This window comes from Erpetoichthys calabaricus, chromosome 13 (genome assembly GCF_900747795.2).
Source record: "Erpetoichthys calabaricus chromosome 13, fErpCal1.3, whole genome shotgun sequence".
Taxonomy (NCBI): domain Eukaryota; kingdom Metazoa; phylum Chordata; class Cladistia; order Polypteriformes; family Polypteridae; genus Erpetoichthys; species Erpetoichthys calabaricus.
The window spans coordinates 122,991,797-123,005,484 of NC_041406.2; the positions used below are offsets into that span (position 1 = coordinate 122,991,797).

Below are 13,688 nucleotides of genomic sequence, written 5' to 3' on the forward strand. Positions count from 1 at the left end.
TTCCAATTCCTCAAAAGAATAAAAGCTTCTTATGCACACTATACTGTCATAAAACATTACGATTGAGTACTCATTTCTAAAACTGTTACTGTTTTCCTTGTGTTCAAAAGATCTCATAAGAAAATAACTGATTTGGTGCTAGACCCATACTTGTTTTTTAAGTTCCCTATATTTCTTTTCTGCAAGTCATGTGCACTTTTGTTTCCAATATCATTTGTTGCATCAGAAGATTGTTTTTGTTGTGATGCCTGAGAGTTTGTGGGACATTAACAAGATATTTCTAGTAGTTATTGACACTTTTTCTTCTTAATAAAGACAAAGTAGAAAATACTGGATCTGCTAATTCATATTCTCCACAAAGAAAATTAATCTTTTTAGTCTTGGTTGAAATTAAGTATGGGTGACATAGGGTTTGGTGTTAAATGTGCTTCATAGGTTTCAGTTTACATGTCTTTTCTTAAACAAACTTTGATTTGTCAAGCCACAACAAAAAGGTAAGTTCCAGGTTTGTCCAATATTGGGACAAGGTAGCACCACAAAGGAACACATTCTGTGTTAGATTATTAAGGTGTGTCCCTGAGAAAGTAGGTTCAACAGGAAGCACAAATACTATTTATTTCCCTTGACAGAGATACATCTAGGGTGTAAGAAATGTCTTAATCATTTGTAGAATAATCATTAGTTGTGTGAGACTTTTTAAAAGCTACAGCTGGAGAAAAGAAGTTTAGTGTTTTAGAACAATCTAGACAAGAACAGACCATTCAGCCCAACAAGCTCTCCAGTCATATCTACTTAATTCTTCTAAAATAACATCAAGTCTGGTTTTGAAAGCCCCTAAAGTTCTACTGTCTGCCACACTACTTGGTAGCTTATTCCATGTGTCTATGTTTCTGTAGGTAAAGAAAAACCTCCTAATGTTTGTGTAGTACTGGGGTGTTGTACCGTGTTAGCCATTATGATGTTTGTGTGAAATTTACCCTTAACAAGTTTCCAACTAAGTCCGCGTGTTCTTGATGAACTCATTTTAAAATAACAGTCTCAATCCACTGTAGTAATTACCTGCATAGTTTTAAACACTTCAGTCATGTCTCCTCTACATCTTCTTTTGCTTAAACCCAAAAGGCTAAACTCTTTTAATCTTTCCTCATAATTCATCCCGTGAAGCCCTGAAATCAGCCTAGTTGCTCTTCTCTGGACTTTTTCCAGTGCTGCTTTGTCCTTTTTGTTACCTGGAGACCAAAACTACACACAGCACACCAGATGAAGCCTTACCAGTGCATTATAAAGCCTAAGCACAGTAAGGTAGCTAAAGGTTTTCTTTTAGTAGAGTCAAGCAAAACTGAGGGAGGAAAACCAAAGCAACCATTCCAAAATGATAAGTGGAAAGAACCAATTTCACCATGGGCAAGAAAATCTGGAGTTACCTAAACTTACATAAACATAAATTGTTACATAAACAACCAATTTGCAGTACCTGTCCATGATGATTTCACATTCCCTCTTGCTGGCCTATTCCTAACACCTTTGGGAAAATGAAATTTACAACTGCACTTCTCCTGAAAACCACATTTTAACTATTCCATCAGCTAAATGATATTCTCTTATTCTTAACATGTGCACTGACTGCCATTTAGTAAATACAGTCAGTGATCATCTTTTTCATCAGCTGTACAAGTATGAAAAGATGGATTAAGAGTTTAGTATATCTTATGAAACAGTAAAAAGTCTACTTGTCTTCTGCAAGACTGACTACCTTTATACTGTTTTTGGACTAGATGTAAGATATAAGTATAATATGTACACTTTTCATTTATACACACTTTTTTGTTGAAAGTGAAGTGAAGTATCTTAAATATAGCATTCTAAAAGCTTTTGATATTGGAACATAATGAAAAAGAAAAGCTTTAAAAATATGATATTTGTAAATTAAATAAATCCTAAATCTGTGCTTTTTCTTTATATTGCAGCATCGATCAGGCAGAGATCCACAGCGAGGATCCGACAATCTGTCTAATAAATCATCAGACAGTGATGTGAGCGACGTGTCCGCTGTTTCGAGGACTAGTAGTGCTTCTCGGTTCAGCAGCACGAGCTACATGTCAGTACAGTCTGAACGGCCAAGAGGAAACAGAAAAATAAGGTGGGGCACTTAGCAAGAAATGCTGAGTGGAAGGACAAGGAATGGGCAAACTTATCAGAGTATTCTAAAACCCGTCATTATTTTTGGGCTCAGAATAAAGTTGCCTAGGTCAAATTTTTTACTTTCAGAAAATTTGTCCTTGGCTCATTGCCAGTCATGGAAATGTCTTCTCATAGACAGTCATTTCCTAGCTTGCAGTGAGTCCAGGTTTGGCTAGCTATAAAATGGGCCATGTGAAGATAAAAAGCTGTATTTTGAATACCTGTGAGTTTGCCCATGCCTAACAGTACCTATATGGATTTTGTTTGAAATGTAAAATCTACTGCTTCTTAAAATTGACTTCAGTTTTACCTTCTAATACTTCTGTATTTATACGTTCCCATGTTTGTGTCTTATTTTTAATTGTTTTAGTCTGTCAGCTTTTTTTTTTTTCATTTTTTTCCCCATATTTATTTTCTTCTATTTGCATCGTACATCAGTTTCATAAAAGTTTGTGTTTTTATTTTTAATTGTGTTTTTGTCTAATTTTACTTTCTGTTTTGCATGCTTTCAATAATTGTTCACCTTCAGGCGATCAAAGACAATAGAAGATCAAAGAGAGGGTGGGAGGGAAGGGGAGGTTCAAATGAATGATTTAGTAGTAGAGGAAAAAGAAGAGGAAGTGCAGGATGGGGAAGGGAAGGAGGAAACTGATGACTGTGACAAAGAGGACAAGGAAGCAGGAGAGCACAATGAAGGTGAAGATGAGAAGGAAGTGCATGGGGAAGGGAGAGAAAAAAGACAGAGAAAAAAAGAGGATTTGCAGAGGAGATTCTCAGAAAATGATGTCAGGTAAAATACTTAACTGTATAAGATCCAGTATCCACTGACTGATTGAAGTGATGGTAAAAGTAGACTTGCTAACCCAAATATATAATTTTAAGGGACAAATAATGACTTATTTAGCTATTGGAATGAACAAAGGAAAACAAACACTTTCTTAATGAAGAACATTATTGCAACAATCATTACTTGCAACACTGGATACAATACAGAGGAAAAACAAATCTGTGGTGCACCAGGAAAGACATTTGATAAAGCCTACTTTTGCAATCATTTCCAAAAAGAGTGTTTATTTTTCCTTCCTTATTGATCCTTATAGACACCTCTGTTCTTAATTTCCCTAATTTAGTAGTTATATATGGATTTTCATTCCAGTAATATTATTTCTACTTAGAATCTGAAAGAATCCTGATTCTAGAGCTAATGGCATATTTGTACTAAATAAGACAGAATATTGATATTAAGCTAACAAAGGCTCCTTCCACACCAGAAAATGATTTGTTTCTTAAGCAGTTCCAGCTTTGAAAAAAACTCTTAAGCAGTATGTTTAGCATTTGAAAAATATATTCAGCAAGTCTTGTTAGCATGTTAACACAGCATAATTTTGTCTGTTACTGGCAATTAAATTGATTCAGAAAATTACCAAGGAAGTCACAGAGGTTTGGAGTCTCTATTTTTAAATTTTATTCAGCTTTGTTAAGCTTAAAATCATACCACAACACTCAAAACAAAATTAAAGGAAATAAAGTTCAACTTTCAAGAAAATTAATACATTTTAACACATAATCAACACTTAATACCATGTACCTACCCAATTTAAAAATCCATATACAGTAAACCAAATACCCATTATGATATACTTCCTTATATATATAAACACATCAGAACAAAACAAAGAAAAGGTAGATGCACAACAGGCTGTTTTAGAACAGCATTCTGAAGAAGTTTTGTGTTATTCTTTCTGAGGTAATTTTTTTCTTTTCAGGTTTTAAATAATGTCAAGCATTGTTTTCCCATTAAAAGTTTAGGTTAGGTTTTTTTACAATTAAGAAGGATCAGTTGATGCATGGGCAATGTACTGATGAAGATCAGTAGATTTACCACTTCAATGTCAATCATATGTCATCTTATGCTATTGCAAATAATGTTACTAGGGTATCAGGAATAATTGTGAATCCAACTCTGTCTAATAAAAAAAGCATATAATTTTCTCCCAGAGTAGTCTAAATTTGGAACTTTACTAAAACATATTACCTGACAAAGACAGTACAGGCACTGAGTCACTGCCCTCCCCAAATATTTTAACATTCTACTTAAATTAATTAGGTCATATGAAATAATCATGAAATAAATGTGTTTATTTGCACAATGTGAATAGTGTCAGCACATGTCAACATCGATTAAAAATTGGTTCTGACTTTTTTTTTTAAATTTTATGTGAATACCTATATTTCCTGGGGAGCATGCGCTGATAGCGCGTTGCTGCACCCACCACACAAAGAACCGCCTGGATTGGGACAGGTAAACTGAAGCTGCCCTTTAATTTTTTGTTTTCAGATTATCCAGGGATGCAGCTTTCGGCACCCCAGAACCTCCCACATTTATTGGCAGCAAATTAGTTCTGTTTTAGGTTTTTTAATCTAATGTGATTGGACATTTGTCAACACACTATTTCATGTTTACATCAGTGGTTCACAGTTTACACACCCCATTATTGAAACTACAGATGAGTGAGCGTGACTTTAGGGAGAACTTCAAAAATCAAAGAAAATTCAGTTATTCATTTAATTAAACATCCATCCATCCATTTTCCAACCCGCTGAATCCGAACACAGGGTCACGGGGGTCTGCTGGAGCCAATCCCAGCCAACACAGGGCACAAGGCAGGAACCAATCCTGGGCAGGGTGCCAACCCACCGCAGTTTAATTAAACACCCCTTCATAAATCATTCACTTGAAGGAAAAAGAGGATAAAGGAGCTTGGACCGGATCGACCTGACTTAAGAATTCAGCAATTGGCAAGTGATCGAGGATGAACTTACACATAGACGTTTTCCCGCTTTTGTTATGATGAAGTTTGCTAACTGGATGTGGTGTTAGTAATGCCTTTTTTGCTTTCCCCATTTACTGTTTCAAAGTATCAGTACTGAAGTATTGTGGACAATGACCGGTATACAAGACCTAAAACATCTTTCTGAATAATGCAAACGGCATGAAAGTAGCCAGATTCAGCTAGACCAATATTTTTCAACCAATATGCCATGGCACAAGTGGTGCACCTTAAAAGCTACCCAGATGTGCCGTGGAAATAATAGTGTAGCACACCTGGGTCTTAACCTGAGAGGGTCAACCTCCCTGGGTAGTCGAGACCTGTGTGAGGAGGATAGGACTACCTATAGAAGCTGGCATAAAAGTAGCTCTGTGAACCCTATGTTGCAGACACAGCACTTAGAGCACTTCAGATGCATCTCCTGGCTGCTAGAGTCCATCTATGTGGGTGTGTGGTCACCAGTGAGTCTCACAGAACCAGTGGATAGTGGGCATACAAGTTGCCTCTGAGGCAGACAGGGGCACACAAAGGGATGCAGCAGCTGGGAGATGCCATTAAATTGGTCACAAAGTGTCATGTCTGTGAACGCTGATCTCGAAGCTGCTTTTTTACTGGCTTCTCTGGTAGTCCCATCCCTTTGAACAGTTGAGCATGTATATGAGATATAATGTATTTGTGGTAGTATGATAGTGGTGTGCCTTTAGATGTTTTTGGTTACAAAAAGTGTGCCACCAAAGAAGAAGGTTGGGAAACACTGACCTAGACAATAGCATGAGGCAAATTTTTTGGGAGACTTAGTGAAATGATTTAATTGAGAAATTTTCATGCCTGAAGGAAAAGAGGGCAAAACTTATGTTTCAGGAAATATAGGTATCCTGATCGTAAATGCAGAATGAGATTTATGTTGGTCTTGTCCTGTGGGTGTAGTACAAGACAGGTTGGGGGGGCGAGTTATGTTTTACGATGTGGGGGGTCTTACAATGTGAATGTGTGCCAAGGTGAGGTGAGCCTGGCAAACTTCCATAGGACTGGGCAGACTGGTAGCAATTGTAGAATAAAATTAGGGTGGTAATGACTCTGTGGGTGTAGCAAATGATAACCTGGGATGCTAGACTTGAGAAAAATCAGGGGACTAGTGATTCTATGATGTGGATTTATGGAATACAGTGGAAATGGTCAAGGACTGGGCACTCTATTAGCAGAGGCAGAATAAATTTAATATTGGACTTATGCTATCTATGGCTGTGCTATAGGACAGATGGAAGTCCACATTATTGGAAGATTATGGAGGTTTGGTGTAGGTTTTGGCAGAATGGGGAACTGGACAAGTTGGCAGAGGATAGGGAAATTTAGAGATAGTTGTAGTATAAAATTTGGGTTGCAGGTACACCTGTTCCTTTCCACATCGATTGGACAAGTTATGGGAAAAATAAGGGCACTGTGGATGTCATGGACTGAAGTTTTGGAACACAGTAGAAATTAGAAAGCTGGCATCATATTGGGCAGCATGGTGGAAAGGGTATAATACATTTTAGCCTGGATTTATCCTATGGGTCTGGTACTGGACAGGCTAAGACATTCATTGACGCTATAACGAGGATCACAAGAGTATGTGGAATGACCAGATAGATAGTAGTAAAAGGCAATATGTAATAGATGGATGTGAAAGGCACATATAATCAATAGATATATAGATGTGAAAGGCACTGTAAAATTGATAAGTGCTGCTTCAGTTTGCCCCAAAAAATTTGCCCCAGACCAATTTTTTTTTTTCAGTTGCAAGATTATTTTATAAGATGCACACTCAAGAGAGTTTATTTGTCTTTAGATAAACAGTAATTGTTGCCTATGAAGAGTTTTTGGTACAATGCTGACTTTATCCTGGTTCCTTCAACACCGGCAACCTCGATGAGGCTAATTTAACAGACATTGTTTTATAAATTTGAATTGGATAGCTGTCTGAACCTGTGACTTTCCAGCTTTGTAAAGAAATTATAGCATCTTGGATTTTAACAAGCCTCAGTGAATTTTCCCATTCTTTTATTAGTAGTGCATAGATTTGTGGCAGTTCTATTTATTTAAGAATTCATAGACATACACTTTATCTTCATTGCACTTTGATATGTATAGAGATTTTTAATAATCTTTATGTGTGCTAGTTATTTCTTTACATTCACCAACTTTAGTTCCAGCTGTGTAATCTCTACAAATGTGTCCCCAACCTCACTTTTATGTATTTGCTGGAATACAATCTTAACACCCTTTTCTCCTTGCGTTTAATACAAATAATTTAACTTAACCTGTTTGGTATTAATCCTGAGCGTGACTTGTAATGTAAATACAATTAAGCCTGAGTCAGACTCAGTATGATATGTAATCATCCGCTTTACAGTGTTAAGCCAGAATAACTCTTGGGAGGATATTCTGCTGCCATCTAGTGGATGAATTAACTCCTGAAAGCTGAAAAAATAATGAATATTTCTATGTGTTCTGCTAATTTATTTTAACTCTATGGTAATTCTTCAATATCCATGAGTGGGGAGGAGACTTCAACCAAAACATAATGGCTAACAAAAAGCCAGTTACAGAACAAACTAAAACTGAACCATTACTCGAATTGAGTGATAGAGATGATGAGGTGAATTGGTCATTAGATGTTAACATTGATAATGAAACTGACACCTATTCTATAGATTTCAGATGGCAGAATGTACACTACTATCGTAACAAAACTCTCTGGGCAGATAGTACGGCTGCATGCTGACCGCTAATAGCTCAATATCTGGATAACACAGATCTTCCTTTAAAGTAATATGATTCGGGTGACACCACTTCACAGTTCACAAAGATCACCAGACCACCTGCCCTTCCTTTTTTCTCACTGTCTCCGTCGTTCTGGTCAGCTCCAACTAAATGAAAGCCCTCAGTGTTAACACTAGCATCAGGAATCAGCTCATGTAACCATGTCACTGTGAATCACATAAAACTACTTTTCCAATATTCCCTCTGACTCTCTCTGACTCTTTATTAACACTGTTAATTCATCCATTTTCTTCATGAGTGATCATACATTGCCCATTACCACAGAAGGCACTGGAGGTTTGTAGTGTCTCTTCTTTCCCCACTGCAAAGCTCCAGCTCTGCTACCCTATATGCTGTATATATATATATATATATATATATATATATATATATATATATATATATATATATATATATATAGTCCCAATACCATAGTTTTGCCAGTAATATTGCTTCAGTAAATAAAAGTACACACAACTAAGTAAGTAAAAAGAGAACGTACAATGGAGCTGCTGCAACAGGCAGCTGCTTCTATGGCACCATATTGCTCTTAGAAGTCTCTGCAGAAGCCTTTTATACTGCAGCAAGGAAATGTTACTGCCTACTAGCAGTTAGGAGTAATACAGAACCTTTAGAGCTTGCCCGTAGCCAAACACTTGACTGTATGGCACCCCAGCCAGGAAGAAATATCCAAGTCAGAATGTGTACTGCCATATATTCCCCCCTGTGTCTTCCTGTTTCACCCGATAGTTTATATACACAACTACACTTTACAAAAACAGAGCTGTTGATATGCAAAAAATAACTTTTTGGTATGTTATGAGTCTAGTGTGTTAGCCAATGTGTCATACTTCCTCAGGCCCACTGTATATAGGAACAGTATTACTCTTGAAGGTAATTTTGTAAGTAGTGCAGTGTCTTCATTGAGGCATGTGTCACAATCTAGTCAGTCTAACAAATAAAGCACAGCAATACATTTACCCTTTAAGCCCACTGGTTAACTGCTGCAGCTTTGCAAGTGACAGTGGATATTTATAATTTCTTGCTTGGACAGGATGGAAGGATAGACGAGTTTGAGTGCTTGTTGAGAAAATTACTTTGTGCCCGGCTGGAGTAAGATAATTGATGGACCAGCAGATGGCAGTAATCCTCTTGTGGCGTCCCAGTTTGGACACCCACAGGGATGCTTGGGTGTTGGAGTTTGGAAGGCCAACCCTGTTGTGCTCCCTGGGTACTAGTAAAGGCGCTGTTTGGGGAGGACCTCCCGGGAGGATCTCCCTGCTTTCCATATGAAAAATAAGTACTAACAAGGACACTGGAAACATTCCTACATCCAGCTTGAAAAGGAGCCTGCTGCCTCACATTTGAGAGTCAGAGTCAGGAGGCGGGGGCGACACTCTACTGGAGTTAGAAGGAGTAAGACATGTGTTTAATTTGGAGGTGTTTTGTTTGGCATCTGTGTTTAAAAGTGTGGGTGGGGAATAAAAAAAAAATTATTTAAACCTGGAATTGTGCTGGGCAACTTAGTGCTGCCCCCATTGTGGTCAATATAATTATCCATCCATCCATCCATTTCCCAACCCGCTGAATCCGAACACAGGGTCACGGGGGTCTGCTGGAGCCAATCCCAGCCAACACAGGGCACAAGGCAGGAAACAATCCCGGGCAGGGTGCCAACCCACCGCAGGACACACACAAACACACCCACACACCAAACACACACTAGGGCCAATTTAGAATCGCCAATCCACCTAACCTGCATGTCTTTGGACTGTGGGAGGAAACCGGAGCGCCCGGAGGAAACCCACGCAGACACGGGGAGAACATGCAAACTCCACGCAGGGAGGACCCGGGAATCGAACCCAGGTCCCCAGATCTCCCAACTGCGAGGCAGCAGCGCTACCCACTGCGCTATATACAGTATATATATTGTCACAGGTGGGGGGGGCGACCCGGCTGGGACGCTCCGGAGGACCGGAGAAGGGCTTACGCCTCCCCCAGACCACGTGGGGGCGACCGCTCTGGTGGCTATGGAGACCACAGGTACAGAGCTTTGAAGCTCAACCCGGCAGGGGCCCGTGGTCACCGCCAGGGGGTGCCCCAATGCCTTTGGAGCCCTGGACCTCAGCACTTCTGCCACACCCGGAAGTGCTGGGGGGAAGAGAATCGGGGACACCCGGAGTGCTTCTGGGTGCACAGCTGGCACTTCTGCCACACTTGGGAGTGCCAGCGGAATATTGTCGGGAGGCACCTGAAGCACATCCGGGTGATTATAAAAGGGGCCGCCTCCCTCCTTTCGTGGGCTGGAGTCGGGAGAGAAGGAAGGACAAGGTCTTGGAGGAGGCAAGGAGGCGGCCTGAAGGAAAAGGCATTGTGAGAGTTGGCCTGGACTTTGGGGACTTTGGGGTTTGTGGTTCACTTATGTAAATAGGAGTATGTATAGTAAACGTGTTGTGGGTGATTTGAACGTGTCCGCCTGTCTGTGTCCGGGTCATCTTCCACTATATATATAGTATATATACAGTGGTGTGAAAAACTATTTGCCCCCTTCCTGATTTCTTATTCTTTTGCATGTTTGTCACACAAAATGTTTCTGATCATCAAACACATTTAACCATTAGTCAAATATAACACAAGTAAACACAAAATGCAGTTTGTAAATGGTGGTTTTTATTATTTAGGGAGAAAAAAAAATCCAAACCTACATGGCCCTGTGTGAAAAAGTAATTGCCCCCTGAACCTAATAACTGGTTGGGCCACCCTTAGCAGCAATAACTGCAATCAAGCGTTTGCGATAACTTGCAATGAGTCTTTTACAGCGCTCTGGAGGAATTTTGGCCCACTCATCTTTGCAAAATTGTTGTAATTCAGCTTTATTTGAGGGTTTTCTAGCATGAACCGCCTTTTTAAGGTCATGCCATAGCATCTCAATTGGATTCAGGTCAGGACTTTGACTAGGCCACTCCAAAGTCTTCATTTTGTTTTTCTTCAGCCATTCAGAGGTGGATTTGCTGGTGTGTTTTGGGTCATTGTCCTGTTGCAGCACCCAAGATCGCTTCAGCTTGAGTTGACGAACAGATGGCCGGACATTCTCCTTCAGGATTTTTTGGTAGACAGTAGAATTCATGGTTCCATCTATCACAGCAAGCCTTCCAGGTCCTGAAGCAGCAAAACAACCCCAGACCATCACACTACCACCACCATATTTTACTGTTGGTATGATGTTCTTTTTCTGAAATGCTGTGTTCCTTTTACGCCAGATGTAACGGGACATTTGCCTTCCAAAAAGTTCAACTTTTGTCTCATCAGTCCACAAGGTATTTTCCCAAAAGTCTTGGCAATCATTGAGATGTTTCTTAGCAAAATTGAGACGAGCCCTAATGTTCTTTTTGCTTAACAGTGGTTTGCGTCTTGGACATCTGCCATGCAGGCCGTTTTTGCCCAGTCTCTTTCTTATGGTGGAGTCGTGAACACTGACCTTAATTGAGGCAAGTGAGGCCTGCAGTTCTTTAGACGTTGTCCTGGGGTCTTTTGTGACCTCTCGGATGAGTCGTCTCTGCGCTCTTGGGGTAATTTTGGTCGGCCGGCCACTCCTGGGAAGGTTCACCACTGTTCCATGTTTTTGCCATTTGTGGATAATGGCTCTCACTGTGGTTCGCTGGAGTCCCAAAGCTTTAGAAATGGCTTTATAACCTTTACCAGACTGATAGATCTCAATTACTTCTGTTCTCATTTGTTCCTGAATTTCTTTGGATCTTGGCATGATGTCTAGCTTTTGAGGTGCTTTTGGTCTACTTCTCTGTGTCAGGCAGCTCCTATTTAAGTGATTTCTTGATTGAAACAGGTGTGGCAGTAATCAGGCCTGGGGGTGGCTACAGAAATTGAACTCAGGTGTGATACACCACAGTTAGGTTATTTTTTAACAAGGGGGCAATTACTTTTTCACACAGGGCCATGTAGGTTTGGATTTTTTTTCTCCCTAAATAATAAAAACCATCATTTAAAAACTGCATTTTGTGTTTACTTGTGTTATATTTGACTAATGGTTAAATGTGTTTGATGATCAGAAACATTTTGTGTGACAAACATGCAAAAGAATAAGAAATCAGGAAGGGGGCAAATAGTTTTTCACACCACTGTATATATATATATATATATATATATATATATATATATATATATATATATATATATATATATAATGTATGTATTTGTGTGTGTTTATACCGTAAATTATGAGGGGCCATTCAGGGAAAAAAAAGATATAAAAATTGGTTCAGATATGTATAAATTGGTTTGTATAGATCTGTTATGATATATATACTGTACATTAGTTGACATACGTTGATTTGGAAATATTCAATGCTTTGAATGCATCTGTTCAGATATATACGTTGGTTGAGATATACAGTATATACTGTATATATATATATATATATATATATATATATATATATATATATATATATATATATATATATATACTAGTCATTTAGCCCATTACAATAACAGGCGCTAGAGCAGTAGTGCATAAACATTAGTAGGATGTTTTTGGTGGTTTTCAGCGATACCTTTTGCTCATTGCTCGTCAACATTTGAAAACATCCATTGGAATTTAACTCATTGTCACCCTCCTATAGAAATGGCAGCCACGAAAAAATGATAACAGTTCATATTAGAAAAAAAAACTTTACATTTTTGCAGCTCTCAATTCCGGCAAAAAGAAAAAAGACGTTGGAAGTGAATTCTGAATTTCCAATTTGAAAGACTGAGCAAAAAAAGAACAAAAATCTCGGGTTGCAAACGTATGCAACCTTCTGCATTTGAAGACATTCTAAAACCAGTTTTTTTTGTGGTTTAGTGATGCTAGTTCAAGAAACATTCCTATTAATGCGCCACTCATTGAAGAAAATGTGAGGTTTCTAAACTCTTGTGGAACCTCCCCCCAACTGGACAACACGGCGAAGAGCGTCCCGAAGTGCGATCACCGTGTCTGTGGAAAACTGTTTATTTGTTGGCGGGGCAACAGCAGGCTCACAGTTCTGCTGTGGCTTGCCACCAAAGCAAACAGAAAAGATCTCGATGGGTGATGCAAGGAACATTGTAAATGCAGGGAACAGTATTACTTGGCCACTAACTTAGCCACAACCCTGTCTGACTGCTGTGTCTGTGTATATGAGTGTGGCAGATCACACAATAAATACAATAAATAACCGTGCTGTTCCTGTTTCAAGCTGAATAAAGCTGGTTTTGCTAAAGTACTGAGACTCAGCCTCGTGCATTGGGGTGCAAGACAGGGACTTGTAGTGTGACCACGATCTTTTATGAGCCTGCTGTTGCCCTGCCTCAGCAACTGACAAACACTCTTCCACAGATGCGGCAATTGTGCTTCGGGACGCACTTTGGCATGTCGCCCCGTTGAGTGGGGGGACCCCAAAAGAGTTCAGAAACCTCGCAATATGAAGAAGAAGAAAAGGATGATTCGGCTTCTGATTGATAACTGTGCTGCCCACAATATGCTTCCACATTTAGATAATGTTTGCATTGAATTCCTCCCACCCAATTGCACAGCAGTGCTTCAGCTATTGGATTTGGGCATAATTCGCACCCTGAAAGTGTATTATCGCAAGGAAATGCTGAGAAAATTTCTCATCAGCATAACTTGTAGACAGGAGGAGATTAAAATTAATGCGAAAGAAGCTATTGAAATGATTGCAAACGCATGGACGCAAGTTAAAGAAAGCACTATAGCGATGAATATAGAATTACTACGAAATTTTCATTACAACAAAATATTTTTTAGGTCCTTGGCAGTTCATTGTAATGGAATTTTACCTGTATTTATTTATATATATATATATATATATATATATA

At 39.1% G+C, this 13,688-nt stretch overlaps 1 protein-coding gene and 1 long non-coding RNA gene across 36 annotated transcripts in view; one reads left to right on the top strand and one right to left on the bottom strand.

Moving 5' to 3' along the window:
- rims2a (regulating synaptic membrane exocytosis 2a) overlaps positions 1-13,688 on the top strand; it is a 1,351,795-nt gene that overhangs the window by 1,190,244 nt on the left and 147,863 nt on the right. For 26 of the 35 annotated variants that reach the window (XM_051936048.1, XM_051936053.1, XM_051936052.1 and 23 more), the window contains 2 exons: positions 1,968-2,140; positions 2,711-2,971. The exons of 5 other annotated variants lie outside the window; for them this stretch is intronic. In XM_051936048.1, the coding sequence (XP_051792008.1) occupies positions 1,968-2,140; positions 2,711-2,971 (434 nt within the window). The remainder of the gene's footprint in view (positions 1-1,967; positions 2,141-2,710; positions 2,972-13,688) is intronic. 4 more of the 35 variants (XM_051936065.1, XM_051936066.1, XM_051936067.1 and 1 more) reach the window with 1 other exon arrangement.
- The window catches only part of LOC127530104 (uncharacterized), a 589,449-nt gene that overhangs the window by 44,820 nt on the left and 530,941 nt on the right, over positions 1-13,688 (bottom strand). The gene's annotated exons all lie outside the window — the stretch shown is intronic.